The following is a 13,927-nucleotide window of genomic DNA, read 5'->3' as shown; positions in this document are numbered from 1 at the left end:
TGGACATCATAGGTAGGGTAAGAGGGTTATTATAAAGCCTCCACCTTCCCCGTTAAATCACGTTCCTCCGCGACGCTCGCAGCATCACAGGACGTTCCACATCCGTCGCTATGAAGAAGGGTAGAACGGATGGGTGCAACGGATGAACTATCTTAAGGGCAGGTTACACATAACATTAATATGTTAAATGTGGAAGATTCAACAGCCGTTGTCATAGCTGTCGGTAGCGTATGTGAAATTCGGAGGTAGTGGATTCGGATCCCACAAGTGACATATGGTTTCTTCTTCTACTTTCCAATCACCTCCACGATTACATTTTTACAACAGATTGATTAACACACAAAAAAAGTTCCATACGCTTTCCTTTGTGTCATTGGCTGTTGAATCCCTTGTTATCCATCTTATTCCTAATTTGTCAGCTAATTAGCTTAACAAGAGCTTCGAATCAGGCGGCCTTGACGTCATAAGTAGTGTACGAAGGTTATCACATAACTCCCGCCATCTTTTTGGATTGGTCGCGGTATCATAGGTATCCACGTCCATCGCTATGGCAGAAGGGTTGCGGCGATTAACTCGCTCAAGGATAGGTTAAATGTAACATAAATACTTAAGAAAGTGAGATCCAACAGCTGTTGCCATAGCTTGGATATTCCTTTAAACCTTAATGGAATTTGGTTTTTATCTGTAGAGAGAGACTACGAAGTTCCGTATAATATCATGCTATTAGCTTAGCATAGCATGCTGATCTACATGTCCAGAGCTTTCCCAAAAGTACTTTGGGGATTTTACGTGACAGGTAATTGATGTGTTGAAAACTGTCATATGTACCTGTGGTTATAAGTGCATTGTAAAAAGTGACCGATCCAAAACTTATACAGAGAGATGTGTTGCTTGTAAACTGCCTCACCTTGACCGTTCGGCCAGTCTGTATATTTCATGAAATAAATGCAATAAAGACAAAAAAGTCACTGTAGCTCACTAAGCTCAGTCAATAAAGCACTGGACGTGAATTTCTGAGGTCGTGGGTTCAGATCCCATCAGCGACATGTACTTTTTTCTAATTTCTAATAATCTCCATTGTTACATAATTACTACACACTGATAAACACACACAAAAAAATCCCAGTGGCAGTTGGCTCCCTTCTTATGTAACACAGGCCGTAAACTGAGTATAGGCATTGTCTTTTTGATTTAAGCTCTGAAACACTTTGTTCCTATTGCACTAACGTAATGATGAGATTGCGATAGAGAGTTTTTGGACTTGCCTTTCCTGTGCTTTTTACAAAGCTGCTGCAACTACAGAGTACATGTCATAAACATAATGTAAAGTATATGCATCTATGGTGCTAACTCCTTGAAAGGCTTCGGAGGTGAAAAACCTGCAACTTCAACAAAACATTGCTTCAGATAGGGAGTAGAAATATATGTATATATTTATCATCCCGCAAGAGCAGAGAGAATAACCAGAGCCCCATCATCATTTCACGCAGCATATTGGTGCAAGCAGATGAAGGTCATCCACTACAGTGGGGTTAGGAAGTCTGTGTGTCATCCTTGTGCTTGATCACACCTTTCTGGATGAGGTCCGGGATCTCCACAGCCAGCCATGGACCCAGCTGCAACAGAGGTGGTACGTAACACAATTTCACCTATCAGAACAGTTCCACACACTGGCCTCTGCACTGCCCACGCTAACTTCACATACCCGTTCAGTGCAGCATAGGTCAGTGCAATCACCCATATTCACATTCAGGTCATGATCCGAGTCATGAGTGAGTCCGGGCTTGAGTTCAGATCATGATCAGAGTTGTGAGCTCAGACTCACCTTCAAATCATAACCTGTTTTCATGACAATGGTGAGCGCCTTTTTTCCCCCTCATTTATATGGACAGTGGAGGGGAGAAAAAATTTATTGCCGCAAAAAGTAAAGGATGCTTGCGAGCACAGTGGCTTGGCAGCGCGACTTTTTGTTTATACCTGTTATAATACAACCTATAATATTAAACTGTGTTTAAAAACAAAGTAAAAAATCACATGTAGAATGATCAACCAAACAAAAGCACAAAAAGTGAAGCCTCTTACCTTGGTCAGGGCCACTTCAGCTAAACAAATTGCTCAACTCAGTAAATGAGCGAGTTTAATGACTTGAGTCAAAATCAATGAGCCCAAATGTGTGAGTGAGTAGAGATTATTCGTGAGTCGAGGTGAGTGAGTGTGCTGAAATGAGTCGTGAGTCTAAATGAGTGTGTCCAGAAGTTGTGGGTCGAAAGTGAGTGAGCACAAATGGGTTGTGAGCCAAAATGTGTGAGTACAGATGAGTTGTGAGCCCAGGTGAGTCGCGAGTCAAAGTGAGTTGTGAGTCGTAACAAGTGACTTACTTTGGCTGAGTCGTGAGTCTGAGCGAGCAGAGAGTTTAAATGAGTTTGAATTCACGAGATGGGCGAGTTCAAGCATGTGCTAGTTTGAGTGAGCCTGCAGGTTGATCAAACATTTGTGAGTGAGCGTGAATGGGCACTGGCGATTTTGCCAAGATATGCTTCTGAGACCACACGAGCAACTACGGGCAAAATTACTAAGGCACAAGCTGACTGTTACAGTGACAGCCCCGAGCTGGTTAGCAAGCAGATTTTTTGAACTGCAGTCTTCCTACATATTTATTTCATGCACGATTATGGTGAGTCGGATAAGCTTGGCCATTGCAATTTAGTGGATGCATGGTGCACTGAAATTCATGCGCAGTGTCACATTGGCCAATTTGGACGATGTGTATGTCAAGTGCACAGCAACAGATTCATGGTCACATCAAGGCTGGAAAGCGCCTCGTTTCTATGTGAAGCTATCTGTGGGAGAGAAAGGTCTCTGTACGTACGCATTAGCTGCCATTTGTACTCACCCCAAGTGCCATAGCATGGGCGATGCCAAATTTAGGCACGTTCCTGGCCCACAATGGCTTGAAATGGTCTGTCAAGCAGATCTTCCCTCCTCTGAAAACAGTGCAACCACAAGAGAAGACAAAATAAACAATAAAGTACCTTGGAGAGGCCACATAACAATACTTAGCCACCTTTAGTAAGTCTGAGTTAATTTTTAAAAACCACAGCAGAAATCAAAAGTAATAAACTGGTATTCATCTGTGCTCCTGGAAGAGTGTACTAAGATGAATGTTGTTTGTGCCCAGTTTATTTAGCAGGAGTGGAATCAAAGAGAGCCGAGACAGGTAGTTCAGATTCACTAATTCACAGACAACTGTGTTCTTTACCACAATGTCACTAACGTAGATATTTGACACAGGTAATTTATATTCTTACTGTACAAGCACTAAAATGTACACATATATTAGCTTACTGCAAGTGGAGACATGCTATGTTCCACCGTCTAATTGACTACATGTGTGATGCAGGCACTTATGAATGCTGTTAATTATTTACTCCATATATTCTTCATAAGAGTGCATCTGTCTTCTTTTCATAATAGTGCGGAGTATGCAATGTTGGTTATACTTTGAAGAGTTTGCAGATTTTTTTTGTGTGTGCGTGTGAAGCGAGTGTCATTTTCTGTTTGTGTGTGCAGACTTCTGCTTTGCTCATTTATGTTTATGCACTAGGATTTAACAATGGCCTGAGGCTATGCATCTATTCATGGAATAACTAAAACATATTAATAAAAAAAAGAACTCTTGAAGGTATAGAATAACATCGGCGGCAGTTAGTGGTGGTGATGATGCTAATGCGTTTCCCTGGCAAAGTGGCAGCTTTGGCCAGAGTGCCCCAATATAAGGAGTTTTTGTCTACTCAAGGTAGTTTGATGATCAAAGATCCATTTGCCAAGCATTTCATCTTAATGCTGTTGGAAACCCCCCTATAGAACTGCGTATCAAACTACACCTCCATCATGAAAGGCAGAAACTGAAACCCCATGAAGCCACTGCCTTCACAAATAGTTTTTTTCGTAAATGTGGAACATTGCTGTAATAAATGTAGACATCAAGGAACACAAATTTACCTGTATCTCAAATACTAATTCTCCCGCTGCTAAATATGTCCTCAATACTAACACTCACTTAAAACCTGTTTCAGGTTGTCACTATTAGGTGCACACATAACTGGTATCACTAAAAAATGTCACTTTAACAACATAACCAGCGATGAAACCTGCATAATGGGCTATCAAGCAGATCTTCAAGGAGTCGATGCTGTGTCCTAGTGTGGTCACATTCCAAACCAGGGTAGTATTGTTGAAATGAAAATGCAAACAAAACACGGCATGTTAACTTCAGTAACTTGGTTATTGCTGAAAGAAATTGGTAACACTAGGAGTGTTTAACAAAGCAGATGAAATAAAATTTTTTTTGTATAATTCCCTAGCTATCAAGCAAGAAAGCAACTACTAAACCCGTGCATAGTGTTCACAGCTGTTCCTGTTCATAAGCTATTGTCCTTAGCTTTAACTGGTTATAAATATCTGCCCATTTGTTTTTACCTTTCGGTAGGGATGGCTTACAGCTTAATAGAACCGATTTTCAAACTATCACAAATTGACCAGTATACAGTTTCTGAAACATTTCCACTGCTTTTAGGGCTATGTCATATATGTCATAGCCAATATAAACAGGCCTTTATCACCAGTATGAAGAATGAATAATGTGCTACTGTCCACCTGAACAATGCTACACTTGCAAAATAAGAGTGGACCAAAGGCATTTGCCCATTCCACACTGAAGGAAATTTATAAATGAGGACAGAAGTGCAAACATACAGAAACAGTGTTCCCTGCACACAACGGCAGGCATGCCTTAGGCATTCCGATATTGAAGTAACGTCATTTTCTTCAATATATTTTACAATGCCTTCTCATTCATGCTATCAATGCTGTTTCAGTTTATTCACCTTGCAGGAAGCCATTTTGGTACTGAAACAACATTTCTATTTGCAGAAAGAAAATTTCCCATGCAGGCAAGAATAATATCTGTTTGGAAAACAAGAAATATGAAGATAGCCATTTATATATACCGATAGATGCGTGTAATGGCCGCATGTTTTTTCCCCAAGATCTGGGATGAAAATTGGGGATATGGCCGTTACACAGAGAAAAAGGCCTCAAAACAAATATTTTCAGTCGTACCTGCTTTTATTATTGCCCAAACATTATTTTTTATACTCCTTTGCTAAACTCGTCGGGACTTCAGCCTCGTCAGTGTCCCAAATGCTTTCAGCTTAAAGTGAGCAATACAGCTTTACATATTTCCCCATCCAGAAACAAACTTAAGATCATGAACGCAGGACAAAACACAGCAGCGATGCATTCAGATTTATAAATAGCTTGATTGGCGAACCAAGGTGATAGGCCTTGGGCGAGCAAATGAGAAGCCCGAAAAGACAGCTGTGTGGCTGGCAGTGACTGCGGCTATTGTTGGCTATTTTCAATATGTGCCGCAACAGAGCCTGATTTTTGCCCCCCACCTGGTGGCAGTAACCATAAATGTCATTAATGTTATTAACCTGTGTTCGATACACTGCTCAAAGCTTAATGTACATAAGCAGGAAGTTTAACTTTCCATTACTGCTAAATGCACAACTGACTGCTTCGGTGCCATTGTCTACCCTACTGCCTCTGTTATATTACATGAATGTTTTCAGGCTTTGCTTACTGTAGTTTTGTTACTCCAGATGTCACCTGCTTGTTCATTTCTCAAACCTGAACATCTGTTTCTTTGTGGGCCCCTCTGGTGGCCTACGGTATAAAACACTGTCGGAACACTTCCCAAAATTTTCACAGTGTAGTATCCCTCATCCCCTTCTTTCAGCTTTTTTCATGAGTTTCTCTCTCTCTCTTTTTTCTTTTTTACCGGTATCATATAACATCCCCTGAAAAATATTTCTGTCTATGCCACTGTTTGGTTCCACTGCTAAAGCTCTAAAAGTAAACAAATTTTTCTATTGAGCTACACCTTTTTCTCCTGCTAAGTGCGAAGGGGAACAGGGACACAGTAATTGTGCAAACATTGTGAAAATGGCCAGAGAGGACCCAGGATTCATACAGCTGACTGCTAGCCAGAATGTAAGTAAAGAGAACACAGAAGAAAGCATTGATTATGTACAGAGCCGATCTCACTTGTCTACAGCACTTGAGCGGTGCTGTGCGAAGGAAGTAAGGTGAAATTATAAGGCAGATACTGAATCTTACTGATAATACTTAACTTCTAGCGCAGCCGCAAGGCCATGCGAACTGCACAGGCACAAACGCGTCACCCCTGACAAAGCATCTGCATTGATATTTCAGGCAATTCGCTCCGAAGCACGCCGCTCGAGTGCTTTAGACAAGTGTGATAGACTCCGTACTCTACATCAGGCATGCTCACCTATACATCTTGGCAGTCTTGCCATCCAGTGATGGTAGCGCTATTTCGGGAGCTGTGGTCGGATATGTGACTGCTATCTGCGGATAGAAAGGCAAAAATGGAAATCACAGCTGCTACCTTCCAACTAGAAGGCCCAGCCAAATGAAATGTAGCCTTTAGAGTTAAGCACTTCAGCTATTTAGTGAGCTGTTGCGAACAGCACCGAAAAATTACCCCTCTCAAACATGTTCTTTCTCTCCAAGCTACTACGATGGCTAAGTGGCTACATCAGCAGTATGCTGAGCACAAGTTCATAGGTTCAGTCCTTACAATAGCTGCCACAATCAAACATAAGCAAAATGCAATGCGCACACAGATATTTCGGTGCATGTTAAAGAACCCCATGCAGTCACAAATAACTCCATCTATTACACCATACTTCATGGCCTATACTGCTGCCTTAGCATGCGAAATTCAGATAATCGATAAAAGGATATTTCAGTTACTGTGTTTGTTGAATGCAATGCATTGTGGGGTGCATGCACCTATAACAAGATTGCTTCATCTCAAGCAGAAAGCACACCCCAGCAAGGTTATAGAGTACAATGTAAAAAGCTAGCAGAATGAATGAGCAAAGAACATAATACAGTTCTTTCTTTCTAAGGAACCGTATGCAAGGCAAGACAAAGCTACAAAAGCATAAACATAGAGCTAGGCCTGTCTCATTTTGTGCACTGTTCCTTCAAAACGAGCCAATACTGGCTAGACCAGCTTTCCCGCTTTCTAAACAATGGATACGTGAAGAAGCGAGGGGATGAATACTACTGCTAGGCTCACAGCTTCAAATTCCACACTACTATCTCACTCCGGCCTGTCTGAATGAAAAGAATGAGTACTAAGACTTGCATTGCCAACTTCTCTAAAACATCAAAGAATACAGAGTTGGAAAATGTATAACTATGGCAGCTCACATGTCACTATAACTTCACAGAGCCCTGTCATTCATTTACCAGAATGCTCACCAAGGACTAGGGAATGTGCCTTCTGCTGCATCTACCGTTCAAAGAAACTCAAGCCAGTTTTCTGCTCCCCACTGGCATTAAGCCACTGCAAGGTAATAACAGCTTGTAGTACCAAAATTAACCTGTGCTAGTAATATTCGATCTGTAGCAGCCTCTGTGATATGAAACATATTCAGTTTGTGAAATAGAGATCTACATAAATATATTAGATAATCCTAATATTATGCTACTTTAAGATAGAAAACCTTTAGAAAACTTTCGTCTCTTTAGAAAGCCACAACCCTGAGAGAACATTGTACACTGTTATTTTGGATACATAAAGGCAGGCGAAGCACTTACATCGAACTCTATGTCAAACTCATACTTGAGCAGTTCGTGGATGTACCAGCATTTTCCAAACCACCGGGTGCCATCCTTGTTGGACTCTAGCCGGAACCAGTCATTATCGCTGTCTTTGTTGTTCTGTACATACTGCACACAATGCAAGAGAGCGGGACTCGTCTGAGCATCAACAGCTATGAGGGAGGAAAACAGAAAAAAGTGCATCGAAAGAGAATCCAGAGCAGTACACTGGCGCACTGCCCGTTACTGTCAAATCTCCACCCATACCACTTCCTCTTCTCCAGCACACGTTTGCAGACGCACACCTGGAACATACAATTCATGTATGGAAGCAGGTACCCAGTTGCTAGCTAAAGATTTGCCAGAAACAAACAAGGCAGAGATGTGTGTGCCGTACGTGTGGTTAGTTGGAAGAGGTTTCGCCCACATCATGGCTATTCTAAAGGACCATTCACACTTGCAAGTCGTGACGGGCATGCAACCAACTGCCGCCAAATAACCGTATTCACAGTGAAAGGGCGACTCATGGGTCACTTTCTCTAGCTAGTCTCATTTGGAACAAGAGTTGACAATCTTAGCTGTTACCAGCAACAAGAAACCGGATGTGAAACAAGCTTTCGTTACTTCCGCGGGGCTGCTTATAGATTAGAGGCTTCCGTTCATGACGAATAGTTTGCCACCACTAGCCATCTTTCCACGTCCCACACAGTCCACTTAAAATGAAATGCATTATCTGTCCCTTATTTCAATGCATGTTCTTAATAGAGCACACAATATAAGGAAATGCTTTACCATCAGACACAGACACTGCCACGCAATCTGACCCAATGAAGTTTCAAACACCCCTGTGCTTACGTATTACCACCTGATCATATCCATCCCAGATTTTTTTCACTTCTAAACGATTTCTTGGCACTTAGTTCTGATTTAGTTTTCTTACTATGCAAATGCTCTTTGCAGAGAGAGAATAAACGTTAACTTGTTCACGTAATTGTGTGGGTGGTTTTCCTTAGTCCAGGATTCCAATGGTTGGACTGCCTCCCGGGCCCTGGTGAACAGCTTGCGCTGCTCAGAGACCTGTGTGAGCCAGCTCCACCTGCAACTCTGTTTGGCTGTGCATTCGAATTTTGTATTTTTCTAATTGTTGTTTGCCATTCCATATTGTGAATAATGTCAGAGACTTCTCTGCATGCGGTGCATATGTTGTTTTTTAATTGTTCAAGCCAGATTTTGTGGTACTTTGCTATGTTTGGGAAGGTCCTAGCCTGTATGTTCCTCCAGGCTACTGCCACCTGTCAGCCGAGTTCTTTGTGCGGTTCAGTGTATTGTGTCCTTCCTGATTTGAAGTATTTCATTAGTTCCCTATATGTGAAAAGGGTTGATGGCTTTGAGGCAGCTGGTGCAGCTGCCCAGAAGGTATGCCCTCGGGCTATCCTTTTGGCCGCCTCGTGTGCTGGTATCCACAGAATTGTGTGTTTCAAGTTGCCAATCTTATTTTCCCACTCTATTAAGTAAGTGTGCCTGCTTGCATACCCGTCCCAGATGGAAGGTTTGGCAGGCCTTTTGGGAATCGCTGAATATTATGTGCTTTCTTCCTTGGTTGGTGGCGTGTTTAATTGCAAAGAATTGCAATTTCCTTGGCTTCTTCTACAAAGTTATTGGTCTGGACCAATGAGCTGGTCATTGCTCTTCCGTCGTGGTCAAGTGCAGTAGCTACTGCCGTTTTTCTTCCCGGATAGGGACTGGCGTTTACATAGAGTAGGTCGTTGCTGTTTCTGATAAGTTGTTTTGTATGTGGAGACTTCTCGCTTGTCATCTTTCGCTGTTGTGTAGGGGGTCAATGTTTTCGGTGATCGGAAGCACCTCTCTGCGTTCAGGAGAGAGTGTTTCTTTTCGGATTTAGTTCCTTTGCAGTTTGTCTCTGTTCAGCGATGTTGTTCGTCTCATTTTTGACAGCGGTTATTACGGTGATCTGTTTACTGATACGCCCCATGAAAGTCAACTGCACTCCACCGGTCGATGTCCTGACCCCTGGCAGCACCACCTCTACAGCAGAGGAGCGTTGCCCCCTATCAACGGAATGAATTTGGAATTCTGAAATCCAAGGCCATAAAAGAGCCTTTTTTGATGACATGACATGGGTAAAACTCCGCTACTTGGAAGCGGGAAAGGTGTTAGCTAGGCAGCTCGTGCAAACGTAGTACACATCGGCAGCGTGCATGCAGTGGCCCTCTCATGAACACTCGATATTGTTCCACGATCAACTCACCTTGATCAATGCCTGGTACTCTTCCTTTAGTCTCGTGGGCCACAGATCCTTGTCGCGCGGGCCAGCTTTCGTTTTCAACAACGGAATACCACTCAAAGTCTTCCTTGTAGCGTCATCGACCATTGCAATGTACTCCTGTGCTAGCGTTTGATTTCGGAAACTAAATTAAACGTCGGACGCTTTCAATGAACGTTAGCAGACGCCAACAGCTGAAAAACCTTGAAAACACAGCACCAACGTTGCACATGCAACACTATAACATATGTTTAAGCACGCAGGTCCAAGGTATATGAGCCGTCCGCAGAACGACTGGTTTACTTGGCCAGCAGCCGGCGTTCCAACACACGCATTTCATAAACTTGAAGCTGAATTTTACAGTTTGTAGCGCCATGCCTCGACATTATATTCTACTAACAGCTGCCAAAGACATAAACTTATACTTCTGAAATAGGTATGTTTTCCTAAATAGATGGCACTGCAATAGCACTGATGCATCTAGATTACGCTGTAGGTTTAGAAGGCGCATATTGAGGCGTGGCTGCGTTTTGATCTTTTCTTTTTTGAACAAAAATAAAAATACCTGTACAACTGCGATGTCTTTAATAAATTGACAATGTTTCGTGTAACTTGTGAATCTATAGTACCTACCACGGTGGTACCTACAAGCCTACAATAGAAACACGAACGAGCAGACAAGCCAAGCTTCCAACGCCCACATGCCCGCAGCCAACGACAGCCAACGGGTCTAATCGTAATCCGTCGCATCCATTGGTTTGAATGAAAAGGTTGGTTGAGGGTTGGGTATTCTGATTTGTGGCTTTCGGCTCATGGTCGGAATTTGGTGTGAAACTGGGTAAATTGCTCGCGAAGCCGCGGTGTCTCCGGTGAGGGCTGCGCTCATTGCCCTCATTCTCACTGAGCGCCGAAGAGGAAGAGGTCGCTGAACGTAGGCCTGTCGGCGGCGGAGGCCATTCAAGGACTGACCGGACATCATGGGCCCGTGAGCCCCGTCCCCGCCTCCTCATGACTGACGGCAGCTGCCTCAGCAATGGCTCAACAAGCCCTCGAGCCGAGGTTTAACGAGCGGCTCCCTCTGTCCACGGTTCGACACCGACTCTCCCGTGAGGTGCGTACTTGCAATAACCACCGTCTCAGACGGTCGTACCTGGGTGTTCTTGTTCTTTTTTTTATTTTTTGTATGGTTGTATGTCATTTGCGGGCATAATTTTCAGCTTATTCTCGCTTGCTCAAAGGGCATATTCCGTCCCGTATTTTTTTTTTTTTTTTTTTTTCCCTATTAGCTGTATGCTTTTTCCCTTAACCGCAGCTGCTAGTTTCGGAACAGGGGCGCGCAACTGGCTGATCGTAATATTTTCGGTGGGGAACCTAGACGAGCTGGCTGTAAACTGAAAGGCGCCACGCTCTCGATAGTGCTTACGCGAAAAATCAAAGTAACACGTTGTTTCTACCGTGCGTGGAAACGGGGCGTGAGGGAAACAATTGTGATTTAAATGGCTGCCGAGCTTCACAAGTTTAGCTAGTGGTAACGATTCGGCTTCTCCCATGATGACAAATTGCGCGCGCCGACTTGAGCTCATTACTTAATGAGCTTAACTCTTTCCGAGGGGAAAGTTAAGCTCTACCTGGCTAACTGTGAACAGCGTATCCGTACGTGCAGGTGTCGACAGCACTGCTCCGGAGGATGGCGTTCAACATCATATCCCAGGTGACAGACTACCTGTACCTGAGCGGGTTCCGGGCCATCACGCTCAGCGCGGTGCGCACCATCGGCATCACAACCATCATCAATTGCAGCACCGACCTGCCCGACATGCCGATCGGTGCGGACAACATCGAGTTCCTGCGCGTCCGGGTGGACGACTCGCCGTACTTCGACATGTCCGCCTACTTCGAGCCCATGTCGGAGCACATACACAGCGTGCACATGCGCGGCGGCCGCGTGCTCGTACATTGCATGGCGGGTGCCTCGCGTTCGCCCACCCTCTGCCTCGCCTATCTCATGAAGTATCATCGTATGCGGCTGCGTGACGCCTTCCGCTACCTCAAGTCGCGGCGCCCCGTCGTGCACCCAAACAACGGTTTCTTCCGGCAGCTCATCGACTACGAGATCCAGCTGTTCGGCAACTCGAGCGTAGAGATGGTCGAGATGCCCAACCTGGGCCCAGCATACGGCCTCATTCCGGACATCTACCTCGAGGAGTGCAAGGGCCTCATCTGGTTGCACAGCATCAAGGGCATCGGCCAGTAAGGCGCCCCGCCGCATAAGCCAGCGCTGCTGTTATCCGTAAAATTTCGTCTTTGGGTATAATTTGAGAATGCTGCTCTTGAGAACCGCCTGCGCCAGTGGAAGCATGACTTGGAGGACATTGGACGACATTTGCTTCAAAGACTAGCAGAGTTGCTAGCTGTACCATCCGATGGTGCAGCAGGACAAATAGCAATGTGGCCTATTCAGGGTAACAGTGACTGCAGGCTGGCAGCAGAACTCTCATAAGTAGTTCATGATTGGACAGCAAAAATAAGAACCTGACTTGCCTCGCTCAGGCAGTGCAGTAGGTTATATTGTAGGTGGCATATTCAAAAGTATCTTAATTGGTGCACATCAAAATGTTCAGTTTGCCTGAAGCTTGAGAGCTAAACAAAGTAACTGCATGCTTGTGTGCTGTTCCTAAGAGTGCTTTCTTTAAGTTAACAAAAGCAGACAATTCTGGGACAATGAATCAACAAAACACATTTTAAATGCTGACTGACTTGTGCAGTAGCTATCTTAGTGCATGATCTGTTCCAAGGCACATCGTGCATGTTGTAATGCTCAAGCTTCTAGGTCATTTATGCCAATTCATCAGAAAGTGGCAGAACCTTTGCTCAGGTCACTAGAAAAACTAATGTTCAACTGATCATGGTCTCAGTATCATGCATATGTTACTGATTATACCCAGTGAAAAGTAGAGAGCAGCTATTCATTGGCTTGATATAGCCAACTTTCTGCAATGGCATTTATGCAACTGCACACTATAAAAATCTAGCATTTGTTCTGAAAATGTGCATTCTAAGATCTAATTACTGGGATAGCAGTGGTGCTTTTGTAGTCTTTCTAGGCGGGGTACGTATTAATAACAAGCAAGACTGTCACCTAAACCCTTATCAGAGGCTGGGAGGTATCCTGTATGCATGACATGAAAGACAGGGCACACAGACTTCACCAGTCTCTATGGTGTTTGGTCACTGCAACAAAGTGCACAGTCAGGACAGTGCTGTGTACGTCAACATGCATCAGACCAAAATGTCACACTGGCCCATACATGGCTCTGAGCAAGACCACCTCAAGTGAACAATCTGGATACATCTTGTGACCGGCAGGTCCAGTGCCTTCTTTTAGTGAGGAGAGTCCTGAATGATCACTTGTTGGCAACTGCATTCGGCAGCCAAGAAAAGCCATTCAGTGGCCTGCAGAAAACATTCCTCCAAGAGTCTTAAGCATGGCACTTGGGAAAACAGGCCACGGTACTGAATACAACTTTCACCAGAATCAACAAACAGCATGACAACAGTGACGTCCAGCATGTTAGAGCAGTGTCAGGTGCTGGATCTGCCAAAGAGTCCCGTGCACTGCTTGATATCAAGCCTTGCTGTGATTGTGGGAACTATGCAATATCTGTTGCGCACAACACATGCATTCTCTTCCTATTGCCTAGTCATTTTCCCATTCTTTGAAAAGAAAAATCCTGTGATACACAAGCCATTCCCATTGAAATTCGTTTGTACAGTGGCACTGAACTTTTTTTTTGCATTTGTGTGGTCGAGTGCGCTGCCTACGGAGTGGAATCTCTGGAATGTACTCAACATGATGGCATTTGCTTCAAGTACAAGAGAGCACATGTTGAGAGCATCTTTACTTTCATTTGAGACATTAAAACTTTTGTTGTTGGACTTGGA

General features: G+C 43.9%; 2 protein-coding genes across 2 annotated transcripts; one reads left to right on the top strand and one right to left on the bottom strand.

Moving 5' to 3' along the window:
- Nucleotides 1-1,408: 1,408 nt before the first annotated feature.
- Ufc1 (Ubiquitin-fold modifier conjugating enzyme 1) lies at nt 1,409-10,300 on the bottom strand. Its single transcript, XM_084606078.1, has 5 exons — nt 9,971-10,300; nt 7,699-7,830; nt 6,359-6,435; nt 2,894-2,984; nt 1,409-1,616 (listed from the first exon to the last, which is right to left on the bottom strand). The coding sequence occupies exons 1-5, from the start codon at nt 10,091-10,093 to the stop codon at nt 1,533-1,535; spliced, it is 507 nt and encodes a 168-aa protein (XP_084462204.1). The 5' UTR covers nt 10,094-10,300; the 3' UTR covers nt 1,409-1,532.
- Nucleotides 10,301-10,656: 356 nt separating this feature from the next.
- Nucleotides 10,657-13,921, top strand: LOC146185088 (dual specificity protein phosphatase 18-like). Its single transcript, XM_084606077.1, has 2 exons — nt 10,657-11,096; nt 11,649-13,921. Exons 1-2 carry the CDS (start codon nt 11,019-11,021, stop codon nt 12,237-12,239), a joined length of 669 nt encoding a protein of 222 aa, XP_084462203.1. The 5' UTR covers nt 10,657-11,018; the 3' UTR covers nt 12,240-13,921.
- Nucleotides 13,922-13,927: the final 6 nt, after the last annotated feature.

Source organism: Amblyomma maculatum, chromosome 6 (genome assembly GCF_055883805.1).
Source record: "Amblyomma maculatum isolate TAMU_Amacu chromosome 6, ASM5588380v1, whole genome shotgun sequence".
Classification (NCBI taxonomy): domain Eukaryota; kingdom Metazoa; phylum Arthropoda; class Arachnida; order Ixodida; family Ixodidae; genus Amblyomma; species Amblyomma maculatum.
The sequence above is the reverse complement of the archived record's forward strand: the minus strand, read 5'-3'. Positions and strand labels throughout refer to the sequence as shown.